General features: G+C 34.6%; 2 protein-coding genes across 5 annotated transcripts in view; both read right to left on the reverse strand.

Annotated features, from left to right (window-relative positions):
• Nucleotides 1–11881, reverse strand: part of LOC106077614 (angiopoietin-1 receptor-like) — an 83749-nt gene extending 71868 nt beyond the window's left edge. For 3 of the 4 annotated variants that reach the window (XM_056029774.1, XM_056029773.1, XM_056029771.1), the window contains exons 1-2: nucleotides 11736–11881; nucleotides 5847–6280 (exon numbers count right to left, since the gene is read on the reverse strand). In XM_056029774.1, coding sequence (XP_055885749.1) covers nucleotides 5847–5964 — 118 coding nt within the window. In that variant the 5' untranslated portion in view covers nucleotides 5965–6280; nucleotides 11736–11881. Of the gene's footprint in view, nucleotides 1–5846; nucleotides 6281–11557; nucleotides 11634–11735 lie in introns of those variants that run through there. The other variant, XM_056029772.1, reaches the window with a different exon arrangement.
• Nucleotides 11882–16193: 4312 nt separating this feature from the next.
• LOC106062963 (R3H domain-containing protein 4-like) lies at nucleotides 16194–24184 on the reverse strand. The gene is made up of 7 exons (XM_013221278.2): nucleotides 24018–24184; nucleotides 23345–23526; nucleotides 22218–22339; nucleotides 21219–21366; nucleotides 19841–19926; nucleotides 19452–19593; nucleotides 16194–17714 (listed from the first exon to the last, which is right to left on the reverse strand). The coding sequence occupies exons 1-7, from the start codon at nucleotides 24089–24091 to the stop codon at nucleotides 17602–17604; spliced, it is 867 nt and encodes a 288-aa protein (XP_013076732.2). The 5' UTR covers nucleotides 24092–24184; the 3' UTR covers nucleotides 16194–17601.
• Between the last annotated feature and the right edge of the window lie 2184 nt (nucleotides 24185–26368).

Consider the following 26368-nt stretch of genomic DNA (forward strand, 5'->3'; position numbering starts at 1 on the left):
AAAGTGAAAGACCTCTAAAATTGAAAGACCTATAAAAGTGAAAGACCTCTAAAGTTGAAAGACCTCTAAAAGTGAAAGACCTCTAAGATTGAAATACCTTGTGGAACTAATGCTTCCCAATATATATAAATGATAATATTCAGATAAAGGAAATTAAAGGAAAACTTTTAAACAAATGTTGAATTCTAAATTAAATTTAATTACCCTTGACAATCCCCCCCCCCCTCCATTTTATCTGTAATGATTAAACATTTTTGTGTTGTCTTTATCGTACAATGATGTGTAGTCAATCAATCTACTAACATCTCCACATTTTTGTGTTATCTATATCGTACAATGATGTGTAGTCAATCAATCTACTAACATCTCCACATTTTTGTGTTGTCTATATCGTACAATGATGTGTAGTCAATCAATCTACTAACATCTCCACATTTTTGTGTTGTCTATATCGTACAATGATGTGTAGTCAATCAATCTACTAACATCTCCACATTTTTGTGTTGTCTATATCGTACAATGATGTGTAGTCAATCAATCTACTAACATCTCCACATTTTTGTGTTGTCTATATCGTACAATGATGTGTAGTCGATCAATCTACTAACATCTCCACATTTTTGTGTTGTCTATATCGTACAATGATGTGTAGTCAATCAATCTACTAACATCTCCACATTTTTGTGTTGTCTATATCGTACAATGATGTGTAGTCGATCAATCTACTAACATCTCCACATTTTTGTGTTGTCTATATCGTACAATGATGTGTAGTCAATCAATCTACTAACATCTCCACATTTTTGTGTTGTCTATATCGTACAATGATGTATAGTCAATCAATCTACTAACATCTCCACGTTTTTGTGTTGTCTATATCGTACAATGATGTGTAGTCAATCAATCTACTAACATCTCCACATTTTTGTGTTGTCTATATCGTACAATGATGTATAGTCAATCAATCTACTAACATCTCCACATTTTTGTGTTGTCTATATCGTACAATGATGTATAGTCAATCAATCTACTAACACTCCACGTTTTTGTTTCAAATTGTGTGTCCTGCTGTTGGAGTCTTGTGCGACCTACTTACAGACTATCTAATGAGCAGTTAGGCCAGGTGCTGCTTCTTAATAAGAAGACTTAAGAGTCAGTAGCACTATTACATTGATGTACAGACGTAGTTGAAGTCACAGCATGACCCCGAACTTGACCAAACACAATAATTAACTGGAGATGGCCGTTTCCGTTCCAGTGCTAGAGTTGGGGCGGGCAGTAGGCCTAAGTAGCTGATGTTGTTACACATCCACTCTCTCTCTCTCATACACACTCAACACACACACAGTGCAGCCTGCTCTCGATGAAAAGTGACACAATACAGTTCTGAGGTTTGATCTGCAGCTCCGCCCACAAAAGTGTTTTCCGTATTTACTCACACCCATTATCTACAAAGACACTTTTAGTGCACTCATGAAGAAATCAAAGAATGCATCCTTGTATTGCACTAAAGAAGAAAAAATCCATGCATCTTTGGCATAAATGTATAGGCTAAATCTATGGCCTGACATCATAATCTTAATAAATATTCAATAGTTTAAATTAGAAAAAAAAACCTTTGCATGTATCTGTATCAAGTGCCTTCTTTGAGAAATATTTCTTTTTCGCCTTTGCTATAGTACTGTCTATACACGTTTGATAACTAAAGAAGCGATCAAGAAATAAATCAATGAAAACAAGAAAGACATTAGAAAAATTCCTTCTTATGAAAGACAATAGCTCGTACAATGCCATCATAGAAAGATATAATCCAATGATTTCAAAACAGGTACATAGCATACCAACTACGGGTATTGATTTGTCTAACACTTTATAAATCTTTGAATTCTCTCAAATGTATTTATAATTTATCTCAGAGAATGACAAACTATGCGGTTCTAAAATCGCATTTACAACAGACACGCATAAATTGCTAAACGAACCGCGGAGTAGGCCTAAACAGTGCATCGACTTTTGTAACCGTTCTCCATGGGACCACAAGGCACAAGTCTATCACCCTGGTAAACCATAGAACCTAGAAGACCACAAGACACAAGTCTATCACCATGGTTAACCATAGAACCTAGAAGACCACAAGACACAAGTCTATCACCATGGTTAACCATAGAACCTAGAAGACCACAAGGCACACGTCAATCACCCTGGTAAACAATGGCCGTCCGTTCTTTGATATTTTCTTTTCAGCGCTTTCTCTGTCTACTTCTTCATTTTTTTCCCTGATACTGTTCCCTGCAGGAGGTCTTTGCGAGCTCTGAGGACCTGGCCATACAGTTCGTGAGGGGCTCAATTATCATTGTGATTCTGTTTCTAATTTCCTCAATAGTGGTGCGGATTTGTAGATGATACCTGGAATTCTTCAATAGCTTTTCTATTGCATGACTTGGATCTCTAGCTGTGCAATTATTCGCAAAGATTTCGCAAACATATAAGAATGTCGCCATGACCAAGGAGTACACGAGTCTGAGTTTAATGCCGAGGGCTATGCCTTTATTTACTATTGTTTTGAACTTCGCGAGTGTTGCTGTGGACTGCGAATTTAGCAAGTAGTTCCGGTTTGGTTCCTTCGTCTTAAACGAGAGTTCCGAGGTATTTAAAACTTTGGACACTTTTTCGTCTCCACAATGATGTCCAGTTCAATCCTTGTTCGGTATTGGTGCGTTTTTTTCGGCATTGATTTGCTTACCACATGCTGTGGTTACTAATCTCTGTGTCATTTTACGTCTCGAGAGACGATCTTTTCCCTTTGCAATTTCTTGTGTGACTAAAGAGGCCAGTCCTTGATACACAGCTGCGATCGCAGGTTGGGCATATGTAATCACCAGGAGCCGTTGCATTTTCACCCTTCTTTCTGCTTCTGTTGTGCATGACATCTGCAATCCTTGACCCTTCCTTTATGCTCTCTCTCCATGTGGATCTATCCAGTGCCACCTCTTCCCAGCTGCTAGTGTCGATTTTGAAGAGCTTCATGTCGCGTTTACATACAACCGTATAACGTAAAAGTGGGCGACCAGCGGCTCTCCTGCCTTCTATTAGATCGCCATACAGAATGTCCTGTGGAAGTCGACCTACTGGCATTCTACGAACGTGGCCAAGCAAGCCAATGCGTCTGCTGCTGATAACAGAGTGGATGTCCTGGCACCCAGCTCTTCGGAGCACTTCCTCAATGGTTATCTTATCTCGCCACCTTATTTTAAAGATTTGCCTTAGGCATCGGAGGTGGAAGACATTCAGCTTTTTTTCCTGCCATGTTTCACTTCAGTATAGCAAGGTGCTCAGCACACAGGTCCGGTAGACTAGGGCTTTAGTACTGTTAGTCAGCAATATGTTGTTACTAATAGGCCTTCAGAAATACGATGGCATCTAAAATACTTCGCTCACTCTAATGAAGAGAGTCGCCAGCTACGCTAGGGGGCGTTTCCAACATAAGTTAAATTTGTAAGAACTCATTAAAGCTGAAGTATTAGGCATCTGGCGGCAGTTCCGTGAATTAGGTCACGAGATAACTGTCAAGTAACTAGGTCGTAAGTCATCAACAAAGAAAAAAAAACGGAACAGAAGTAACTAGGAAACAACGTGTTAGCCTATGTAGAACAAGCTTTCGGTAGCTTTCAATAACTGAAACTTGTGAATAAAAGCAAAACATTATAAGTATTATTATTGTTTTTACTATTATTATTATTATCACCACCATTATTATTAATTGCATCAAAAAAGTTTGTCAGATTGAATCTAACTAGTAAGTTGTATTTATATCTTATTTATATAGGTCTGGTTTTCTTGGTCTCAACTCGATAGGACAATGGAGGTATATTGCAGTGGGGAAAGAATGCAGATATTTATCATGATAATACTTAATAATTACATGGTAATCAATCTAATGTATACATTATTTAATTGTTGACAAGTACATGTAGGGGCGTAGCTAGGAATTTGCCATCATTTGGGGGCCCGGGGGGCTTGACCTCTGTGGGGGCCCATGCATTTTGCGTAATATTTTTATAATTCAAGAAAAGAAAAAAGTAGCCGTTGCATCAGAACTTAAAATGGTCTAAAATAGTGTGATGTCGGATTCTCACTATCTTTTCTAGTTTACGAGATCTAAACGGGACAGACGGACAGACAGGCCACACACAACTATTTCGGGGAGACGCTAAAAAACAAAGCTTACATTAGTGTATCAATTAGTTTGGATCAGTCATGTAATTAAATGTGTAATAGATCTAGACTAGATTATTGTTTGTATTTCATGATTATGTTTACTAAGCCTCAAACGACAATTTATAAGGGGACTAATTCAGCTTCAGTCAAGTAAAATTTCTTTCCCTTGATCGAGATACCAAACAAAAAAAAATTATTACCAATAGTTAATTAACTAATTGGTTATTTTTTAAATTGATTTTTGTGTTGTCGGTTAAAAGAAATAATTGTGCAAAATTTCAGCTTGATTCGAGATTGGCTGTCGGAGAAATAACGTGTACAAACTTTTGATCAGAGAGACAGACAAACAGAGTGAGTTAATATACCCCAGTTTCTCTTTGACACTACATGTAATATTTACAACAGTAAGTTACATTTTGTTCAACGATTTCATTGCCACAGGAATACAAAGGGCTCTTGTATCTATTTACTTTTTGTGATCGGTGTCTTACATCTTCTTTGTAATGATATAATGTTCAAATGCTGGTAAATTGAAATGCAATAAGTCATTTTGTTTAAATTGTCATAAGCGCAAAGTGCTAGTATCATTCAAGTCTGAGTGATTTGTTCGAACCAGACAATGATTTTGTAAAACTTTGAATTGAAAATAATATTGTCATCTTTTTATATCAACAACTTATCCAAGTCATTTCTGAACTGCGGGAGTCAGTCTGTGTGTCTATAAAAAAGGAGTGCAGAAGAAGGTGTCAATTAAATGTGTGTACAAGAAACTTATTGCGTAGCTCATTCTCACACACACAGCCAAATGTCCACGTGATACACTTTATTGCCAATTTGTTTTTCCTTGGCGCTTTAAAGATTGTTAGCCGTTTGTTTTGTTGCCTGATTGGATTGTGAAATAGAAGCTGCTACAATCTCACTCATTTCTATTCCAGTGCCAGATTCTCGCGAAAAAGGAAAGATTGTGTCACACCCAAAATATATTTTTAAATTTTGGCCAAAATCCCACTTTTGGGGTTTGTTAATTTCACAATTTACTGATATAAGATTCGATGTTTAGGACTACTTAGCAGACTTGAGAAATCTAAGCTGTTTGTTTTGTTCAGCAGAACTCTGGTCATTTTGAAACCCAGAAAATAGATTACAGCCCAGTAGCAGATAGTTAGATAGATGATAAAGAATGAAACTCAGCTGTAGGATAAAGGAATGTAACTAAGGGAAAGAACCGAGATGAGATTCTGGTCAGTGGAATTGGATTTTTAAATTAAGAAATCTAAAAGAAAATCTCAAATCAATAGACAAAAATTTCTTTGTTTTTATCTCCATACAAATAATATTTATTAGACATTTCCAGGGCAGGATCTGTCTATAGGCAACACTAGCCATAACTTAGGGCCCCAAAGAAATATTTACCACTGACATATATCTGGGCTTATAACGGGCCTCAAATATTAAATGGCTTAGGGTTTTTGAGTCTACATACAGCACTAGACATAACATCCAAAGTATCCCCACTATTATTATTTCAGCAACATAATTACAAATATCTAATTGTCTTCTTTACAGAGTCCGCCATTGCGGAGATTGATCTCACTTGCGTTTATGAAATTCTTAAATTGTACACTTACCTGGTGTGGCCAGGGGAGATGACTGCAACAAACAGGAAAACAAGAAGATAGCCAGAAACATAATGGTCATTCCATACAATGCTGGACTGATCATCTTACTGAATCCAAAACAAACCATTGAGTGTCACTTGGTTGTTAACACAAAATCTTGATGTCCATTCAAATAAAGCGATGAGTTCGAACCAAAAAAGACAATGGTGTGCTTACACACTGTACGTCAGGCAGAACTCTGAGGACGTTGGTCAGTCGTCCCTCCCTTCACCTCAACCACTTGACCACTAGATGGTTCCCCTTTTGGCGGTCAAGCAAGCTGTACTAATTAGTGAGTATGTATTAATTAGCACAGATTCGTCATTAATAAAGAACACAATGGTTCATTTAGTTTCTGTGTTAACACTTGGAATCCTCAAACCTCTTACAACTTGGTTCTGCACCTTTAGTAAATATAAAGATAACATTCAGTTAGTATTACGCATTACTGAGAAATTACGTCATCAAAATAATAGCCTCTAAACTGATAACGGTTTCTTTGTTGAATTTAACTGGAAAAAAGCAGCGATAAATTTTGAAGAAAAAAAAAAAGACCAGTCCTTGAAATAATGGCAATGTTTTGGTTTATGGTTCATAAAATGATGTCAATGTCATTCGAAAAGAATCTGACCTCAATTTCATGACATATAAAACGTAAGCCAACCTTATGAGCTGTTCTTCCATTAAAAAAAATTCTCCTTAAATGTCAAGATTTGAGAGTATGTCTTGGCTGCTGTGATAATGAGACGTCTATGAAATTATCTCCTTGCCAACATTTGGGGCTCTGCTATCAGAGAGTATGAAATAAGGTAAGTAACTCGAGAGATATTTGGAAGGCATGATGTGTGAAATGCTCATCTCTAGAACCAATCCAACATACTAAGTGACCTGTTGAGTCTAGTGACAGTTTTCTTCATTATTATGAAGTATGTAAGCTATATATATATATATTTCGCAATATCTATATCTTACATTTTTCTCTCTCTCTTTATACATATAATGAACGGATTCCCATGAAAATTCGTGCACACGTTCCTTTTCCTTCTTAGGTGCTCAGTAAGACACGGTTTTGACAGATTCACAAGAACTCCGAAAAAATGCAAATTCTCTATTAAACCTTTTATATTTTACTTTCGGTATTTCCACAAAAGGCCGCTTTCTACATATAAAGCATAAATAGAAATAGCACCAAAAAAAAAAAAGACTTCCTGTATTTTTAAATAATATTTTCTTTTTTTTCCCCCTAAGTCAACTTATTTGAGATCAAACAAAATAATTAATTACCAATAATTAATTTACTAATTGGTTGATTTTTAAAATTAATTCACGTTTTCTAGGTACAACAAATAATTTTTTAAAGTTTCAACTTGATTCGAGAATAAGTGTGGGTGAAATAATGTGTAAAATTATATAAAAGGACGAAACCCTACATATTTAGCAATATATCTATATCTATATATGTGTGTGTGTGTGTGTGAATACTGAAGGATTAATTTTCCTTGTTGGCATCAAACAAAATGATAAATTACCAGTAATTAATTGACTTATTTGTTTTTTGTTTTTTTTTATTGATTCATGTATTGGAAGATTTAAAAGCTGTTTCCAAATTGTAAACAATGTATCATTCATTAGCTATTAACAGCAACATAATCACTCTTACAAACGTTAGTCAGTTGTATCAAGGAGGAATGGTCTTTAAACTTTTTTTTTGTTCCTTGTTCACACACAGAGATTCCTCTGGGCAATATAGCAAGTGTGTGGTTTTGAGAATTCTCAAAATGCTTAGCGAACATTTTCTTTTTACTATCAGTACACAAAATGAGTGACTACAAATTGCCACGTCGGCCTGTCTCTATAGTTCTCTGTCAGACTCTACGATGCCGACTCAATCCACGTATTTATGGAACAGAAATTTTAACGCGCGTGCAACTTTACAGCATGCGCACAGCATGAGAAAACATTTCTGAATGAACGTAATTGCGTCGATTAAACCCAAAGATTATCAGTAACAAAACCTTCATGTGTAAACATACAACTCCCCCGCAAAATAAACACTTAGAGCCAAATTAAATTACAGTTTATCTCTCACGCGAAAGTTTTTGACTTCAGTGCGAGCAAATAAAACGACACCATCAATGGAAAGAAAGGGGTTTTTTTTCGCATTTTTCTTTTAGGAGTAAATGAAATTTAGATAAAGTTAATAGTTGAAACAACAAAACTTCTCGATGAAGATATCAGAGCACGGCCGCTATGTGGATTTAGAGAACATTGGACAAGTACACTTCTATTTATACGTCATGAAAAACTTTCAACGCCATTGCAGTACAAAGAATAAGCGAATAAACTTATTTATGTAGCCTCGAGGCTTTAACGAAAATATTATCCGACCACAGAGTGGGGTTTTTTTTTAGTCTGAAGAATAATAAGATGTAGGCCTATAGTATGGCACGTGCATGATCATTTAAACAAACAATGTATGACTCCTGCATGATCATTTAAACAAACAATGTATGACTCCTGCATGATCATTTAAACAAACAATGTATGATTCCTGCATGATCATTTAAACAAACAATGTATGATTCCTGCATGATCATTCGAACAATGTACCCTGGCCTATGATTCCTGCATGATCATTCGAAAAATGTACCTTGGCCTATGATTCCTACATGATCATTGAACAAACAATATAGCCTGGACTAAGATTTCTATATGATCGTTTGAACGAACAATGTAGCCTGGACAATTTCTGTATGATCATTTAATATAGTCTATGATTTCTGCATAATCATTTGAACAAACAATATAGCCTATGATTCCTGCATGATCAGTTGAACAAACAGAAACTATCAGAAAAGAAAATCAGTCCATCACATGACATATTTGGTCACAGAGCGCAATAATTCTTTTATCTTCGGTTGCTGAGGTTCCAGTGTACCTTGTTACAACTCGCTTTCACGCCTATAAATTACACCTGGAATCTCCTAACACGTTGAAACTCAGAGGCCAGCGGATGTTTCCAACAGGTGCGTCTAGTTTAGGTACAGATTTGTACTGGTAAATAGACTACTGATAGCAAAATAAAACGGAGGTGTGTGGTCGCCTTTTTACGAGTTAGCCTTGGTGCCTTGTTACAAGTTGGCCTGGGTGCCTTGTTACAAGTTGGCCTGGGTGCCTTGTTACAAGTTGGCCTGGGTGCCTTGTTACAAGTTGGCCTGGGTGCCTTGTTACAAGTTGGCCTGGGTGCCTTGTTACAAGTTGGCCTTAGTGCCTTGTTACAAGTTGGCCTGGGTGCCTTGTTACAAGTTGGCCTGGGTGCTTTGGTCCGTGCTGATCTGAGGTGCCCTAGTTCGAATTAGCCTACTTAGAACGCTCACCGTGTTTCATTTTCTGTTATATGATAGGGGGTCGAACTTTGTCTTGCATTTGATGTTGGTATAAAAATATTTCCTGACCCTATCGACCCTATATGAGCTCTTCAATGACTATGACATAAAGCAAGCAAATAGTTTGTTACATAAACACAAAGGTATTGCTGTTTATGGGATGTGCCGCTGTTGTCATCACTGTAAATATCACGCCCTTAAGTCTAATATTCAATTTTTTAAAATAGTTTTCTTTCTTTATTTATTTCTAAGATTTCACTAATTTCTGGGAAACTCTCAAAAGCTATTTCCATGGTCAAGTTATTAGCAAATTTGAGAATCAACAATAAACATTCAATGATAATATTAATAAAGTAAAAATGTAAAATTATGGCATTTAATTTAAAGGATAAAACATTCCAACCAATGTAGCTGATTTGACCAAGTATCCTCCCATTATAGATCAACTACATTTTACTTTCTTGAAACATTTTAATAAGCTGATGGTAGATCTACTCCTTAGTCTGACATAGTTTAAATAATATAATAAATAATATAATATAAACAATTTTAAAAAAAAATAAGTCTTAGAGCCGGGCTTACATCTACATGCTACAAGCTATGCACTCATACTTAAGTAATTATACCCCATTCTCAGTTTTACAGTGCACACCGGATTGCAATGACAAGATCTAGTCATGTTAAGTTGACAACAGATAAGATAGGGCTTAGAAAGAAAGCGTTTAAAATCTAATCATTCAATGTTATGAATGAGAAATTCGAATAATCCATTGGTAAAATTCTGTTAAAGAATCGATATCTTTTAAAATCTTTGAAACTCTAAACAAAATAGAATTCACTTTATAGATGTAAGCCAATAAATGATAATGAGTTTATTTATAGCTTTATAAATAAATATGCCTATTAATCTATTCTTAAATTTATAGATTCTTATTAATTGTTTAAATTTTTTTTAAAATTCTTTGGGCGGGAATGTAACGAGAAAATAACTATGAATCAATCAAATAAACCAACATTCAAGCCCCCCTCACATTCTGACTTTGTTTGTTTAGAAAGATACATTCCGGGTTTTGAGAGTCTAAAACTATTATTTGTTTAGTTCCTTGTCACAGTCCCCAAAGTTGTCTTGGTTGTAGTGATGGAATAAATCTTCGTCACTCTTTGCTCTTTATCGCGCCTGGCGAAATGTTTCACAATTAAAACAAAAGACAACTTTCATAAATTATGTGATTTTTTTTAAATTCCTTAATACTTTTCATAACCAAATTGATACAGATCTACAGTTTTACTCTTTCACTAACATTACATTGTGGAACGAATGAGATCGATTGCAGCCGCTGGTTAAAATAAAATAATAGAAGTCAATGTTGAACAAAGAAATGTCAATGTTTCAAGGAAACAAATATTTTCGTTCCCTTCCATCTGGGCCAGGCTGTACCAAGTTAGCCTGCAATATAAACACTTTTGAAAAAATGGAAAAAAAATCATAACAAAATTCGTTTGACATTTCAGATCGGTTAGATAATTCGAGTGTTTCTCTCCCCTTTGAGTTCCTCTATATGCCGTACATTTGTGTTTTATTTTGTTTAAGCTTAATACAGCTCTGTAGTGAGTGGCTTCCCCTTACACATGTTTGCCCCACTCAACCGCGTTCATTTACTCCTAACAAATAATGAAGCAAAAAATGTTTGGATCAATCTTTGAAATACCTCACAGTGTTTGTAGAGTCCTGCTCCTCAGGCAATAGGTAACAACCGAGAAACAGGCATTTAAAAAAACCCAACTAAAAACAGAAAAATATTTGACGCGTTACAAAACATGTTAGGATCATTTCTCAATGGAAAATATCCACATGAATTGTACCATAAGTTTCACAATTAAGATTGAACATTTTAATCATTTCAGCCAAGTAGAAGAACAGTATTTATATTTCAGTTTAAAGCTTCAAACCAGCGATCACTGAACCATTTTGTAAGGATTCTGATCCCCAAATTAATAAGCACATCGATGTCCAGCTCCCAATGTGTGTGGCACGAACAACAGTCCTAATTGCATACCACACGACCAGGGAACCGTCCAATTTGTACGTAGAGATTCATATGACCAGTAAAACGATATCACCTCCGTGTGATGTATGTGGGGAGGAAATAATAATATCTATATTTACCGCTTTTCTAAATGTTTCAAAATTGCTAAACAGTTTAATACATGTGGACTAGATATTTTAAAGAATAAATTAAAAAGAAAGCAGAATACACTATAGACTAATATATAAACTAAAATCAATGCATTTACCGCATACAAATTAACGGCTGTAGCGTCACTGTTACGGACTAAATGATTTCAGTTCAAAATCAATCATTTGTTTCTTAAAAACATACATCACATCATGTAAAGTGTCATTAAAGTCATATACTAAAAGACCTCTTCTAGAAGTTTAGAGATGAAACAATGTTATTAGTTTTGAACAAACCTGTTTCAAAGAACCAAGTGATCTCGTAAGGAAGGGAAATAACTGCTCACTCAACAAGTTAAAAAAGACATCAGATTTTTTTGTAATATATATTTTGTTCACGTTTCCGTGCTGAGGCCAGACAACAAATACTACTTGTACGGCAGTATAAGTAACCTCTATTGATAAGCTCGCCAGAACGTAGGATGGGGGAGGAACGCGATTATTTTTGTACAGCGCCATCGCAAACTCAAGTTTTTTTCCCGCCCACCGTTAGAATGCTTAGACATAAAACATTTAAATTCCCACTCGCAATTTTGTTTTTGTTAAAAAAAATTTTTAGTTGACATTTAAATTAAATATAATTATTTAAAAATCAGAATAGATAAAGTCCCCATTTAAGTAATGGAATAATAAAATCCATTATATAAAGTCTAATTAAGCAGCATACTTTATTTTTTTTTAAAGTCTAATGATTAGAAACAAAATCGATGATGGTCGTAGACAAAAAAATGGATTCTGATTTCTGTTCTAGTTTCTTAGTGAATGATGATCAATAAAGTTGATGTCAAGTTTGTGTGTCCAAATTGTAGATGCAACATGCGCTTTTCTTTCATAACATGAACTGTTGAAGGCAAGCAAAGAGGACCCTACATTCTCTCCCTTGAATTGGCTGGCATTCAAGATATCAATCAGTAAATAGAAAATGCAGGCGTTCGTTTAAGATAGGAATCCTTCAAATCAGATTTACACACAGTTATAAAACAGAGAGAACAGCCAAAAGCAAGGCAATTTTTAATATACCAGCTCAAGCAAATCTATGTCGGATTTCAAGCAGACTTTAGCTTACCCTTTTATTGATCTGGATTTAACTTTGAATTTCATAGATCAGGCTTTAACTTAGACTTTCATTTATCACACCTTAACTTTGACTTTCATAGATCAGGCTTTAACTTAGACTTTCAATGATCACACTTTAGCATTGACTTTCATAGATCAGGCTTTAACTTAGACTTTCAATGATCACACTTTAACATTGACTTTCATTGGTCACGCCATGTACTAGTCACCAACCTCGCGTGTACACAGAAAACGATACCAAATTTGATTACCTATATATAGATAGATGCGTTTGTCCCTGCAAATGTTTGAGATCAAAGAACATATTTTTGCCCTTTGTCCGCCTTTAGAAACTAAACAAATAGACACCTTATTTCATTATAATATTTAAGTTTAGTATAAGCTAATTATTTTCTTTAAACGTAATAAAGAGTGTTATATTTATACAACTGTTTCTTTTTTTATTTCCAAGTAACTACTAATATTTTGATTAAAGTACTGTGTTGTTTTTTTAAACATGTTGATGGAAGTACTCTGTTGTTTCTAAACATGTTGATGGAAGCACTCTGTTTCTAAAAATGTTGATAAAAGTGCTGTGTTGTTACAAAATATGTGATGATAAAAGTGCTGTGTTGTAACAAAATATGTGACATGAAAGTGATATGACAGATTTTATTCATCAAACGTATACATTAAAAAAAAATCAGCAGATAGCTGCCCAGATATCGTCTCTATCTGAACTAACAAACTCATTCAAGTGATAATGTGGTACCACTTACTGCTCACTCAAGGCCGTCTGTGACACTAAGTGCTTGGTGGCACCTTCTGCCTCAACGATTAGCACCAATTTCTACGTTTTTCTATATCCATTGAATTGCTTTTAAAACTCTACATTAGAGATCTATATATTAGACTTGTGTAGAACTCTTCAAGTTTAAAACGCCTATGTCCAAGTCAGAAGAAATAGTGTAATAACTTCTTTAAAAAAAAACAATAACAACAAACGAAAAATTGAAATCATTTCTTTAATTTGAAGTTGTGTGCTTTTGTAAAAAAAAGTCACTCAAATGTAAATAAATATATAAACTAAAGGTACCCCCCCCACTTTCAGATCTTGCTATCTATAGGGGCATCTGTTTCTTTGACGACGGTTAACTTGTGTGTCATGTGGCCTGCACAACGACCAACCGCCTTCACTTCCTCAATGTATGTCAGGTACTCGAGTTTGAGTGGAAATAAAGCGCTTCAAGTAGACTACTTCTAAAAAGTGTTCGTTTAAAATATAAAGAATATTGTTACATATGTTGACACTGCAAGGGCGATTTGTATAACGCAACATAGACTATTATTATCATCAGCTGTAATTAAAGGTAAGTGTAAACATGTCCGGAATTTCCTTTGTTGTTTAGCCTACTATTAAATGTGTCATGGTATATATTAGTCATTAATGCAATTCGAAACTTCTATGTTTAAACGCACAAACAACGTATTGTCATGCATACAATAGGCCGTACCTAAGGGAATGTGGTATAGAGGTGAATTATATGGGACCATTTTACCATTACTGGAACTTATAAACAATTGAAGGAAAAATAACTTTTGTACAATGCTTCTATCAACTCACTTTATGTCTGGTCAAATGTTTGTACACGTTATTTCCCCCCACACTCAATCTGATATCAAGTGGAAATTTAGCACAATTGTTTGTAGTAGCTGACATAACAAGATAGCTGTAAACATGTATACAGTGAAAAACCATATCCCTATTACGAGTATATAGGCCTTATTATTTTGTGTAGGTCCTAAAAGGATGAAGCATACTAGTAGCACTGTCTACGGATGTAGGTTACTACATTATTTCGGAAAATGTGCTACAGTAGCTTAGTGGGCCATTACAGAGTCTGGAAAATATTTTTTTTAAATACGTCGCTCAGAAGGCCCTTTTGTAAGAATACTAAAAAGCCTTTGACAATTTAATACATTCCATAATGGCATTCATACGGACCTTATCTTACAAAATACAGTCGTGACTTCATATAGCCAGTCCCCAGCTTAAGCACAAACAAAACGTTATTCTAATAATGATGTGAAAAGGGAGGCAATTCTAGAGCGTAAGATCTTTCCTTAGCAATCGCTTCCCCTTGTTATTTTGGTGCTTGTTGTGAAGTTATGTACACTTCATAGTCTTTGTAGAATGTAATGAGCCGATATTTGCCTCCTACAACAGTATTTCCCAAACTTTTTCCTTAACGGAACCTTTCGCACATTCTTCGGAGAATTCAACGGAACACTTTATTATAAGGTTTCAATGACTTTGATGGTACTGTGTCCTTGTCAGGCACGTTATTGGTAAGCTGAATTCTACTATCTATCGTGGCGTCAATCCAATTTCTAGAATTGGACTTTGTTGCAACATAGAAAATCCTGCTTCTAACCACTAGCTTACAGGAAACTAAGATAACGAGCAGCTTGTTTGGAACTATTGTGGTACTCTTCAAAAAACTTGACCAGAAATCATTTAATGGTTGATTTTTTGGTATCTTAGTTTAAAGTCAGGATCTAGATCATAGTAATGTTATAGAATTTTATTTTTCTGCATTTACTTAGTGAAACCCACATGTAGGCCTATTAGTTGATTATTCCAGTAGTTCATGGAAAGTTTAGTCTGGCACTGAGAACACAACAGTTCCACGGAAAACACTTTGAGAAACACTGGCTTAGAACAACCTGTAGTTTTATGTGACAGCATAGAAATTACTGTAATTCTGTTCATGAGTATTTCTTTTCACTTGAGAGCTGGTGAATGATTGTTGGAAGCTCAACAATGAAACAAAAACATTCCGAGTTGAAGTTTATAATATGCCTTTTTTTTTTTCTTTCAAATTGGGCAACTAAATATGTAGCATTTTACAAAATTTTCATTCCACAAAAGATTTTGAACATTTTGTTTTCATGTTGAATCTATTTTACTTTATATGAACATTTTGACAGAAGATTGGGACAGCAGGTTCCTAAACTCAAGCTATTAGGTTGTGCTCATCTGATCAAGCTCTAAGCTTTATGTTGACACCACATGGAAAGAGAACAAGAGATCAAAGTGACAGAACCATGAAGACAGTCAACATTGAACAAATAGTCTTAGTAGCTGGAAACAACAGGACAGAACAATCACTTGATGTTTTATAAGTCAATGGGTGTTGGTAAAACATAGGGTGATAATGTAGAGCAGCCTGTGGATCAAATCAGGAGTAAATATTTGATCTTTGAATTTTCATTTCAACGAGTTAACTATAAATAGGAAGGTTAGGTCACTGAGTGGTAAAGTGCTTGGCTTCCAAACCAGAGGGTCCTGGATTTCAAAATTCAGGATCTTTAAGGCACCTCTGATGGATAAAAATAGTTGTGGAAAAGTAGAGGCTGGTCTTCATACTGGCCACATGACACCCTAGTTTACTGTGAGCCAAAGCCACAGAAACAGATGATCTTTACATCATCTACCCTATAGACCACATGGTCTGAAAGGGGAACTTTACTTTTACTAAATATAAATTGCCATTTTGTTGTATTAATGCTTTCAATTCAAATCCTAGTTTTATACTGACATTTACAAAAGCACATAGAACATTAACAACTTTTGAAAATATTTTATATGTTTATTTCAGTAAACCACTGGACTAATCCAGTAATGTTACAATTATAAAACCCAGAAATATCAAGACTGGTATTTCAATAAACTTTTGTTTCTAAGTAGATCATAGATCATCACTCTTTTTCCTGAAACTAGAACAAGTCAACAAACAAGAGCAAACAACTTCCAGTGTTTACAGTTTTCAGCTCTGACAGTTAATAAGAAAGGAAGCCACCAAGCAAAAAAAAAAAATACAATAAAGGCAATAAGATGCAATAGTAGTAATGGTGGTAAAACGAGAGATCACAAACTATCAACAGTAAGCATTACACCAAATACCTCAATCTGGGATTCTCAATCAATGGGATATCATAAAAAAGCATTTTTCATTGACGTTTAAAGGAAAACTAACAGAAAAAAAAATGCTTGTGAGTTGAGGAAGCAAAATGTCAGTAGAAAAGAACTAAGTAACCTGGAACAACACTTGACTATTTAACTAAGCACAATTTAGACTTATCAGGCAAATACATTTCTATTTTAAGGAACATTTAATGCCATTAAGACGACAGTGAAATTTTGTTGTATTGGATAATGCACTACAAAATATCAGAATACATTCCAATGATATAAAGAAAGAGACAACACCAAAGTGAATTCTAACATCAGACAAAGAAAAGTACACTGAATTATCATCCTTCACTCTAGAATGCAAGATATGACATTCAATTTTCCTTGCATTCATTTCAAAATGAACAAAAAACAAGTATCTGTACAATCCCAGATTTAGAAATTATCAAGTCAGTTGAAATGTTTTGATTTTATTTCCAGAGACCTAAATATTAATCAAGGCACCACTCTGAATGTATAAAGAGTACAGTCATACGGAACACAAGCTATGGGTACCACAGCTTAAAAAGTGGTGATGACATTTTCCACAATTTTAAAATGTTGAATGTGAAGAAAATGTGTAAATAATACATAAAGATACAAGACTCTGGCTAAGAGAAAAATGTATTGTTTTCTTTGTGTGTAAGGGAATGGGTTGTTTATGGTGGAGCCATAAGATGATACAAACTATAGAATATCAAAACACTAAGGCAAAGAAAATTCATTAGTTCATGACAAATTAAATTATCAATGATGACAGCAAATGACTTTAACAAGAAGCTGGCTAGACTTGCAATCACAATGATGGTAGAAGGGTAGTGTAAGATCAGTAAAGTGTGTGTCACATACAGATGGGGGGGGGGGGGGGGGGGGGGGGGGGGGTTAATGTCTATGTTCATGAGAGTGGGCTGCAAAGTAAAGCAATGCATCACAGGCAGGACTTACAATAAGGAGAGTTTAGTGTATAGTTTATGTTGGATCAAAGTTTTCAATTATCACATACAAACGTATGTGTCAGAGTGAACTGTGATATTACAAGGAATGCTGGTTCTGCTGAAGATACTCGGTCAGGAGAAGAGAAGGTGGACGAAATTGTTGGAATTTATTTTCCACTTGAGTCCGTCGGCTTCCATGATCATCATAACCTGAAAAAAAAAAACTGTTATAATTGATTCAATAATAAAATTATTTTACCTTAAAGTTTTATAAATATGTGACAAAAAAAAATCCAAAAAAGAACATCCTTAACTACAGGTGTTCAGGGGAGGTAATATGTGCTTGTCCAGTGAACCTTTATTTATATATAGTTCGTCCATCGTGGTTTGATGATGACCACTTTGTTATCCAGGGGGCTGAGGGCTTTGCAATGGGGTTTATGCCTCCTCATGTGGCTGGTGAGACCTATGTGAGCCCGGAATGTTCGGCTGCACACTGGGCAGGTTATTCCAGCTGGAGCTAGTGTCGTGGGCCTTGCTTTTCTTCTCTGGTGTTTTTCTTCTGCCAGCGTGGTTCTCTTTTCCTCAGCAACCTGTGCACCAGTTTTCATAGCGCGACGCCATGATGCTCTGTCATGTGCCTCTCTCCCAGGTGGCTGTGTCTATGCTGAACGCCTTCAGAGAAGCTTTGAGGGTGTCCCTGAAGCGCTTTCTTTGCCCACCTTGCGAGCGCTTTCCTTCGCTTAGTTGGCCATACAAGAGTTGTTTAGGATGCGGTGGTCTTCCATTCTGCAGACATGTCCTGCCCATTGCAGCTGAGACTGCATCAGGGTTGTATGGATGCTTTGCAGACCCGCTCTTCGAAGGACTTCAGTATCTGGTATTTTGTCTTGCCATTTGACATTCAGTATTTTTCTTAGACATGTCATGTAGAAGTGATTCAGTTTCTTTGCATGTTTTCTGTACACTGTCCATGTTTCTGAGGCATAGAGCAATGTGGGGAGGATGACGGCTCGATAGACCCCTAGCTTTGTATCGATACGCAGGTCAATTTCGTTATCAATCTTTCCGTTTCTGGAGAGTGTGCTGCCAAGATACGTGAATCTGTCCACTGCGTTTATTATATCAAGTCCATTTATCTTGATGCATGGATCCGAGTAGGCTTTCCCAGGAGCAGGTAAATATAAGACTTCAGTCTTATTTGTGTTAATGGTAAGGCCAAAGACTGAGCATGCTATTGAGAAGTCACTGACGATGCTCTGCAGATCATTTTCAGAGCAGGCATTTAGGGCACAGTCATCAGCAAAAAGTCCCTGATTACTGCTGAATTTGTTTTTGATTTTGCTTGGAGCTGCCTCAGGTTGAGTAGGCCACCATCAAATCTGTATGTTGTATTTATCCTGATGTTTTCTCTATCTGTGAATGCCTCTGTCAGCATAGCAGAGAACATGATACTGAACAGTGTAGGTGCTAGGACACAGCCTTGTTTTACCCTGTTTGATACTTTGAAGGGCTCTGATGGTTCTCCACTTTCTTGGACACGAGCCTTCATGCCATCATGAAATAGTCTCACCATGGTTATGAATGTTTACTTACATGTTGGCTCTTTTAAGTGCTATAAACTCATAACAAAACAACAATATATCAAATCTTATCCCTCCCCTCCTCCCATGTAAAGTATGCTATTGTAAAATGCAAATGTGGTTATGGTATTTTAAGCCTTCAACTGGTCATCAAGCTTATATTTTTATATGCCATGGACCTCTTCTGATTCTTAAATGACTTAATGATAAATTATCTGACACTCCAAATTGTTAAATAGAATAAGATTTACTAATTACAACAATCAACAGGAGTAACTACATACTAAATGTTGTATTTTCAAGAAATTGCTAAAATATATCATATGGTCATTACTTGACAGCAAGCAATGAGCACAAAACTTACTTTGTGAGTGGAGATTGAGGTACTGACACAATGCATGCAATAACATCCTCTCAAAGCTGCTGGAGATGTCAGATATGAAGACTGAGGTGGGACAGTCATGGAAGAAAGTCACTATCTCCCTCTCTAGGCTAGCTAGAATACCCTGCAATCACAAAAAAGAGTTTTTGGCACTTCTACAATATTGCACTCTAGTTTTATTGACTCTAACTTAAATTAAAACTTCTATTTGTCAATTTTTTTGCAAAGAAATATTTGTCTTACCATAGTTAATAGTGATCTTATATCGGTAGGATTAATGATAATAATATAAAGAATCATTATATACTATTAGATTAAATAATTTAGATTTGTATTATATCCTGATGACAACAACAAACACCAAGACTAACCAGAGGTAAGTGTCTACGTTTCAGTAATGTCCTCAAGTTCCTGTCCACCCGGTTATAACACTGTACAGGTGAATAGGCTGGGTGATCTTCATAAGAAGGATATAAATAGATTTACAGTAACAATGTGATGTCAAAAAATACTGAAAGTAAAATATCAGTGATAGAAGATGTTTTGACTGCCATTATTCTATTTACATTTACTAAAACTAAAGACATAAAAAATATATGATTTGCCATAATCATGAGTTTAGAAAACGATTTAAAGGAAACAACAATGTCCACAATGCCCATAGTTAAATCCATGCTGTTTCTTTTAAAAAATATAGAAGTTCCAAAGCTACATTTGAATAGACACACAGTTAGATGAATGTTATGATGTCCAAGAAGAGCTCACAGAGATTGTAAAACATTTTGGGCATTTTGAAAATGTTCAATCAAACAAATTATAAATACACTATCAAAATTGTGGACACTACAACTCAGTAACCTGAAAGATAAGTGAACATGCCTTGCCAGTCGTACTACTTGTTCTGTCTCTTAGGTCCAGATGGTGGCAGACTGGCCATTTAATTAAGTAAACTAAAACTCAATTTCACACATTGCCATTTATAATACATATATGACTTAAGTTAGCTAATTTGGCAACATCTAGCAAAGGATGAAACTTTATGGAGAAAACTTCACTACTCAAGTTTGGCAAGCCCAAAGAAATCAGTTAATACTTCAGGTACAACCTAGCCATATTTAACTTTCATCCCAGTGATTAACACCTAATATTAACAATAACAAAAAAGACCATAAGAACAAGAGAATTGGTACATAAGCATACGTAAAAGTTATTTTAAAGAAGTTTAGTGCTTTAGTAAAATATACCTACAAATATAATTTTAAATAATACAAAGATTTGTTGTAATGTATTCTAGTCTATATCTCAGAAAAGTTAAACTACTGATACATGAGAGTTCTTTCTCACACTTCTAATAAATATTTCAAAAAACAAAATGGTCAATAATGATCGTATTACAATTGGCACACAAATTATTACAATTTACACCATCATGATCATTGCAAGGGGAAATGCACATTAGTTAATAATACATTATGAGATGCGAGTTCATTTAAGTTAATATATTATGCTTGAAGTTACTTGGCATTAGTTTATTTATTATGCTGAGAATCGCCTCCCCATTTATTAATATATTATGTTGGGACTTGTTTGCCAATTGTTAAAAGAGAGTTTTTTTTTTAAAATCCGTTTATGATAATTAGGATTACCAAAAAAAAAAAAAAATAGAATAAAATTGGAATACTCTGTACAGATAATTCCAAATATGTCTGACTCATACAAAAACAAATCTAGTCCCCACAAAAGTATTACCACTTCTTTCATCAAGGATCATCACCCAGTTATCTTCAGCAGTCTTAGTATCACTTCCTTCATCTTCTTCCTTAATGATATGCAAACCTCTGTAGTTTAAAATTTTTCTCTGCTCCTCTTCTGAACTTTCCACAAAACTATTCCACATCTGAAAAATGTAAGTAAACATTCCAGCTTATTCCTTGGGATCTTTTAAACTGTTAATAAAGCAAAGAAAATTTTAATATATTGAAAGAATTTTAAAACTTTATGATTTTATATGATAAAAATGTGTTTTAAGTAAGTCAAAATGACAAAGTAATAACACTATGAAATTACTAAAGACAGCAATAAATAATCACACTAGAAAAGGTACAATGTGTTTCAATGAATCTAAGCTCAACAATGAGTCTAAAAACTACAACAATAAGATGGTTGACAAACTAGCAAAGACTGGAACAAAGGGTGAAGAAAGTCTTTGATAGGAGACCAATAGTGTCTGATCACCATTCAAAAGTACAGTAATGATGCAAACTTGATTCAAGCTAGTATTCCCTTAAGTAAAGCATTCTGATTAAATAGAAGCATAATGTAGATTGTAAGCTAAAATGATTCAGATGTCTTTGAAACAACACATTTGGAAAATAGCTCAAGAAAAGGTTCAAATATTTTAAACCTCTAACACATAGTCAACACACTGACCCCAACAACTTTCTTGACCTCTTCAAAACTGCACAGTACCTCACAAATATAGATCTAGGACTAAATGTAAAGCAGCCAGCCCCCCCCCCCCCCCCAAATCGATATTTCCATTGAAAAAAAAAAAAAGACACCTAACTCCAACATCTTTATTCCTTAGATATTTAAATACAAATAAATTCAAAGGAATAAAACTACATCTATTTAATACAATATTTTCAAATATTATATGCTTTACATATCTTAGTGCCAGTACTGTGATTTGAAAAAAAAAAAAGAAGGCTGAAATAAAGTGGCAAATATTTAAATACTATAACTAACTTCCATCTTCTCTGGATCATCAAACAGTTCCTCAAACAAGCTTGCGCTAGGTTCAAAAGTTGATGATGGATCATTGGAGACAATATCTTCATCTTTTTCTTCTAGATTTATTAAGTATCTCACTAGAACAGCAAAAACACAAAAGAATCAATCATTTATTTTGCTGTTTCATAATCAAAATTGTATGACATAAACATAGACTAGACAGGAAATTGAAAATACATTAATCATTGCTTTGTTTGAATTCAAGAACCAAACAATTAATAACAAACATTTAAGTAATATAAAGCCTTCTAAACAAAAAGAAAACTAAGGACTCATTGTATAATGTCTTTTAACAATATAATAATAGTATACAGGGTGTAATTGGCTTTTGAAAAATATTTAACAAAACTTTGTCATCAGCAATAAAGCAACTGGTGATAAAAAAAAATTATTTTCAGCTAACAAGTAAACCAAACGAGAACAAAAGTTTGTTTTTATGCTTTTTCTTGTCTTCTTGCAAACACAATTAACACCTTTTTTTATTTGGAAACCTTTTAACTTACTTCTTCTTCATTGGTTTGCAGTTTGAGGTCAAATCCACTTCTATCAAACGTTTTTAATATTCATTTTTTTTTTTTATCTATGTGTGTCCTTGAAGACATCACAAAAATGAAAAAATTTGACCTTATTAGTATATTTAATTAATCATTACTGAAAATAATCTGCTGTATACATATCCCTGACAATACTAAGTTAAGGCTGTAGGTCTAAAGGAGGACTAGGGGAGGTGAGAAACATTCTTCATTGCCATCATGTCATTGAGCAGACAAAAAAACTGAAGGATCCCCATGCCTACAGGTGTCAAGTACATAACATAACCTCATATATATAAAATGGCCAAAGCAACAAAGATTGAAATAATCTAGGATAATAGTATAATATAATATATAATATAGTATAATTGTTTAATAATATAAAAGAATGTTCAGAATAAAATTAAATGCTTAAACATGCAGATTTTTAGAATATAGATCTATAACGAAAATGAAAAATATATGTAGATATAGAATCTATGATGTAAATGTAATTATTATAATAAATAATATCTAGTTCTAATTATTTCAAATCTTTCTTGCACTCACAGTTATCCAAGCGACGTGCATGTCGTATGCCACGTCGACTTCCATACTTGGCTAAATTTTCTTGAGAGACAGAGATATGTATTTGGGGTCTGCGGTGCGGCCTCACTGCTCGCTGGCTCTGAACCGATTGGGAATCTGATTCTTCTTCATCAGTAGAAGACAGTAAGTTGTTCTCAACATGTCTGCATTATTAATTACAAATCCAATTATATTTATGTATTTAGTCTACAATAGTCTACATTATATTAAACTGTTACTATAATAGTGTGTATTTAAAAACAGATCTAAAACAGGAGTTAGTTCTTTTCTTTAACTAAACAACACACAGTTGTAAGAAAGTCAAGTACCTGATATAATCATAATGGTTAGGTTAAGACTTAAGAGCTAGCCAGGAAAACCAGTGACTGAGTGACTTGGCAGAATTTAAGTCATTGGTTAATATGCATGACTAAATACATGACGCGTAGGACATAATCATCTTCTTTTTTGAAGTAACGTCTGTATTATATAAGATAAGAAGATCTATTTTCTTTTCTATTAACTAGACCTCCTATAGCCTATATACTTAACTATAGACTATATTCTATATATAGATCTAATACAACATACAATGATACACATGACATATGATATAATTAATTTTACATTTTTTTTTCCTAACAAATTTGCTTACCTATCATTGTAGTTTTCAATATACGGGTTAAATGGGGCAGATGGATCACTGTCATTACCTTGTATCAAACCCATGGCACTGAATTATCTGTTGAATAACACCTAGATTTCTACTTGGAATCGATTTTTCGACAAAACAGATGATGGAAGATTACAAATATTGATGAAATTTATACTTATCTAAAAAGTGGGATTCTTGTTAGATGCATAGGCCTTGCAATATATTTTTAACGAAACGAGAAATGCATAGGAATTGGAAAATGAAACGAAGACTCACTTAGAGCCCTTTTCTGGTCGACCGTAAATCACCAAAAATAAAATAATTACTTTTCGTTTAATGCCACATAGATTTAGATCTAACATAATCTAACTGATAATACTGATGCCTTGTGTGATCTCCTAATCACAAAGAGAAATAAAAAGAAATACTAAGCTGTAAAAGGAATGATAGCCTACAAGTACTGAAGTAGGGCCTACAAGTTTGTAACCCTAACCCTAACCCTGGAACCCCTATTTGTTATTTTTGTAATTTCTCTGACATACTTTGATTTGATTTGCAACGACCCGCTTTATACCCCCCCCCACACACACACACATACGCATAGGCCTATGCTTTTGGCCCGCGGATTCTAATAGTACTTATACGCCTCCCCTCTCCACACACCCGCCCTCACGCACACAACAAAAAAGTTAACCCTACATACCTTATTAGGCCTAGTTACAATCTTTGACTTTTATTTGGCTTCTCAATGCAATGTACAACACACACGCATACACACGCTTTCACACTTTTCGGCCCTTTTTTTAGCTGCCCCAGAAAGGGGAAAAGACGCTATTAGTTTTGTGTGGCCTGTCTGTCCATCTGTCCGTCCGTCCCACTTAGATCTCAGAAACTAGAAGAGAAAATGAAAATCGGACATCATGATTCGATATTTTAGATCAATCAAAGTTATGATGCAACGGCTACTTTTTTCTTTTCTGAAAGCGAAAAATCTAATTATGCAAGCAGGTGTTTTTTTTCATAAAAATACACCATTTTTACAACTATTCACTATTAACAGTAACAAACGCAGAATGCTTTTTAGTAAGGGAGGAGCTATTATAGCCATTTGATGGCATTTTTTAAACACATTTATGCAAATGGTTTTAGATATTTTACCAAAAAAATATCATTTTTTACAATTATAATATATTATATTGCTTATTATAGTTATGTAAGTTCTGTAATACTAAATACTATATTTTCAAAAAAAAATTAATTAATTTTTTCTAAAGAGAAAAAATCTATTTACTATACAAATAAGTTGGACATAATTTAGAAAAACAATTAGTAAGTAGTTTTTCATATTATCGCGTGAACTGCAAACATACAATGATACCATGGAACTCAAAAACTAAAGGAATTTTTTTTTTACGGAAATGTTTTTTTCTTGAGACTTTGAATAAATGATTGACTCTTTACAAAACAATTAGATCAATAAGATACTCATTATAAGACATCAGTTAGGCCAGGTTCACATCTAACTCCACATACACTTTCACCTATTCCTTGGTCTGCTGGACCTTTGGGGCACCACACAGGATCTGTCAACCTTCTTTCTCCATTCTTCTCTGTCATTTGCCTTTGATAGAATTTCATTACGATATTCTCTCTGAAAATATTGAAACCTGCCTTTTTGCCTGCCCTGGGTGGAGCACTTCTGATATAATTTAATACCGATATTCTTCTGAAAATATTGAAACCTGCCTTTTTTCCTGCCTGGGTGGACCACTTCGGGGGACGATTTTGAGTTTGTGTTTCCACACAAACTGTCTTTGTAACCTTGTTTTATATTACAATGACAGCCCCTTTTTAGCATTCTCTCATTGATTGACCCCATTACTAAACTTTTGTTTCCTTTTTAGCGGCCCCCGAAAAGGGAAAAGACGCTATTAGTTTTGTGCGAAGTGTCTGTCCGTCTGTCCGTCTGTCCCGTTTAGATCTCGTAAACTAGAAGAGATATTGAAAATCCGACTTCACAATATTTTAGACCATTCAAAGTTCTGATGCAACGGCTACTTTTTTTTTTCCTGAAAGCGAAAATTCTAATTTTTAAAATCAATTATGCAAGCAGTTTTTTAAAGAGAAAAAGCTAATTAGTATGCATTATATGTTAAACCTAATTTAAAACGAATAGTAATCTTGTAAACTTCATTTTTGTGAACATTTTTTTTTATATAGCGGATTTTTTTTTTTTTTTTTTTTTTTTGAGGATTCGAATATGAGATTGAGCCTTTTCAAAACAATTACATTATTTATTCCGAACCGAGGTCCCGGGTTCGAATCCTGGTGAAGACTGGGATTTTCAACTT

This window comes from Biomphalaria glabrata, chromosome 5 (assembly GCF_947242115.1).
Source record: "Biomphalaria glabrata chromosome 5, xgBioGlab47.1, whole genome shotgun sequence".
Lineage (NCBI taxonomy): Eukaryota > Metazoa > Mollusca > Gastropoda > Planorbidae > Biomphalaria > Biomphalaria glabrata.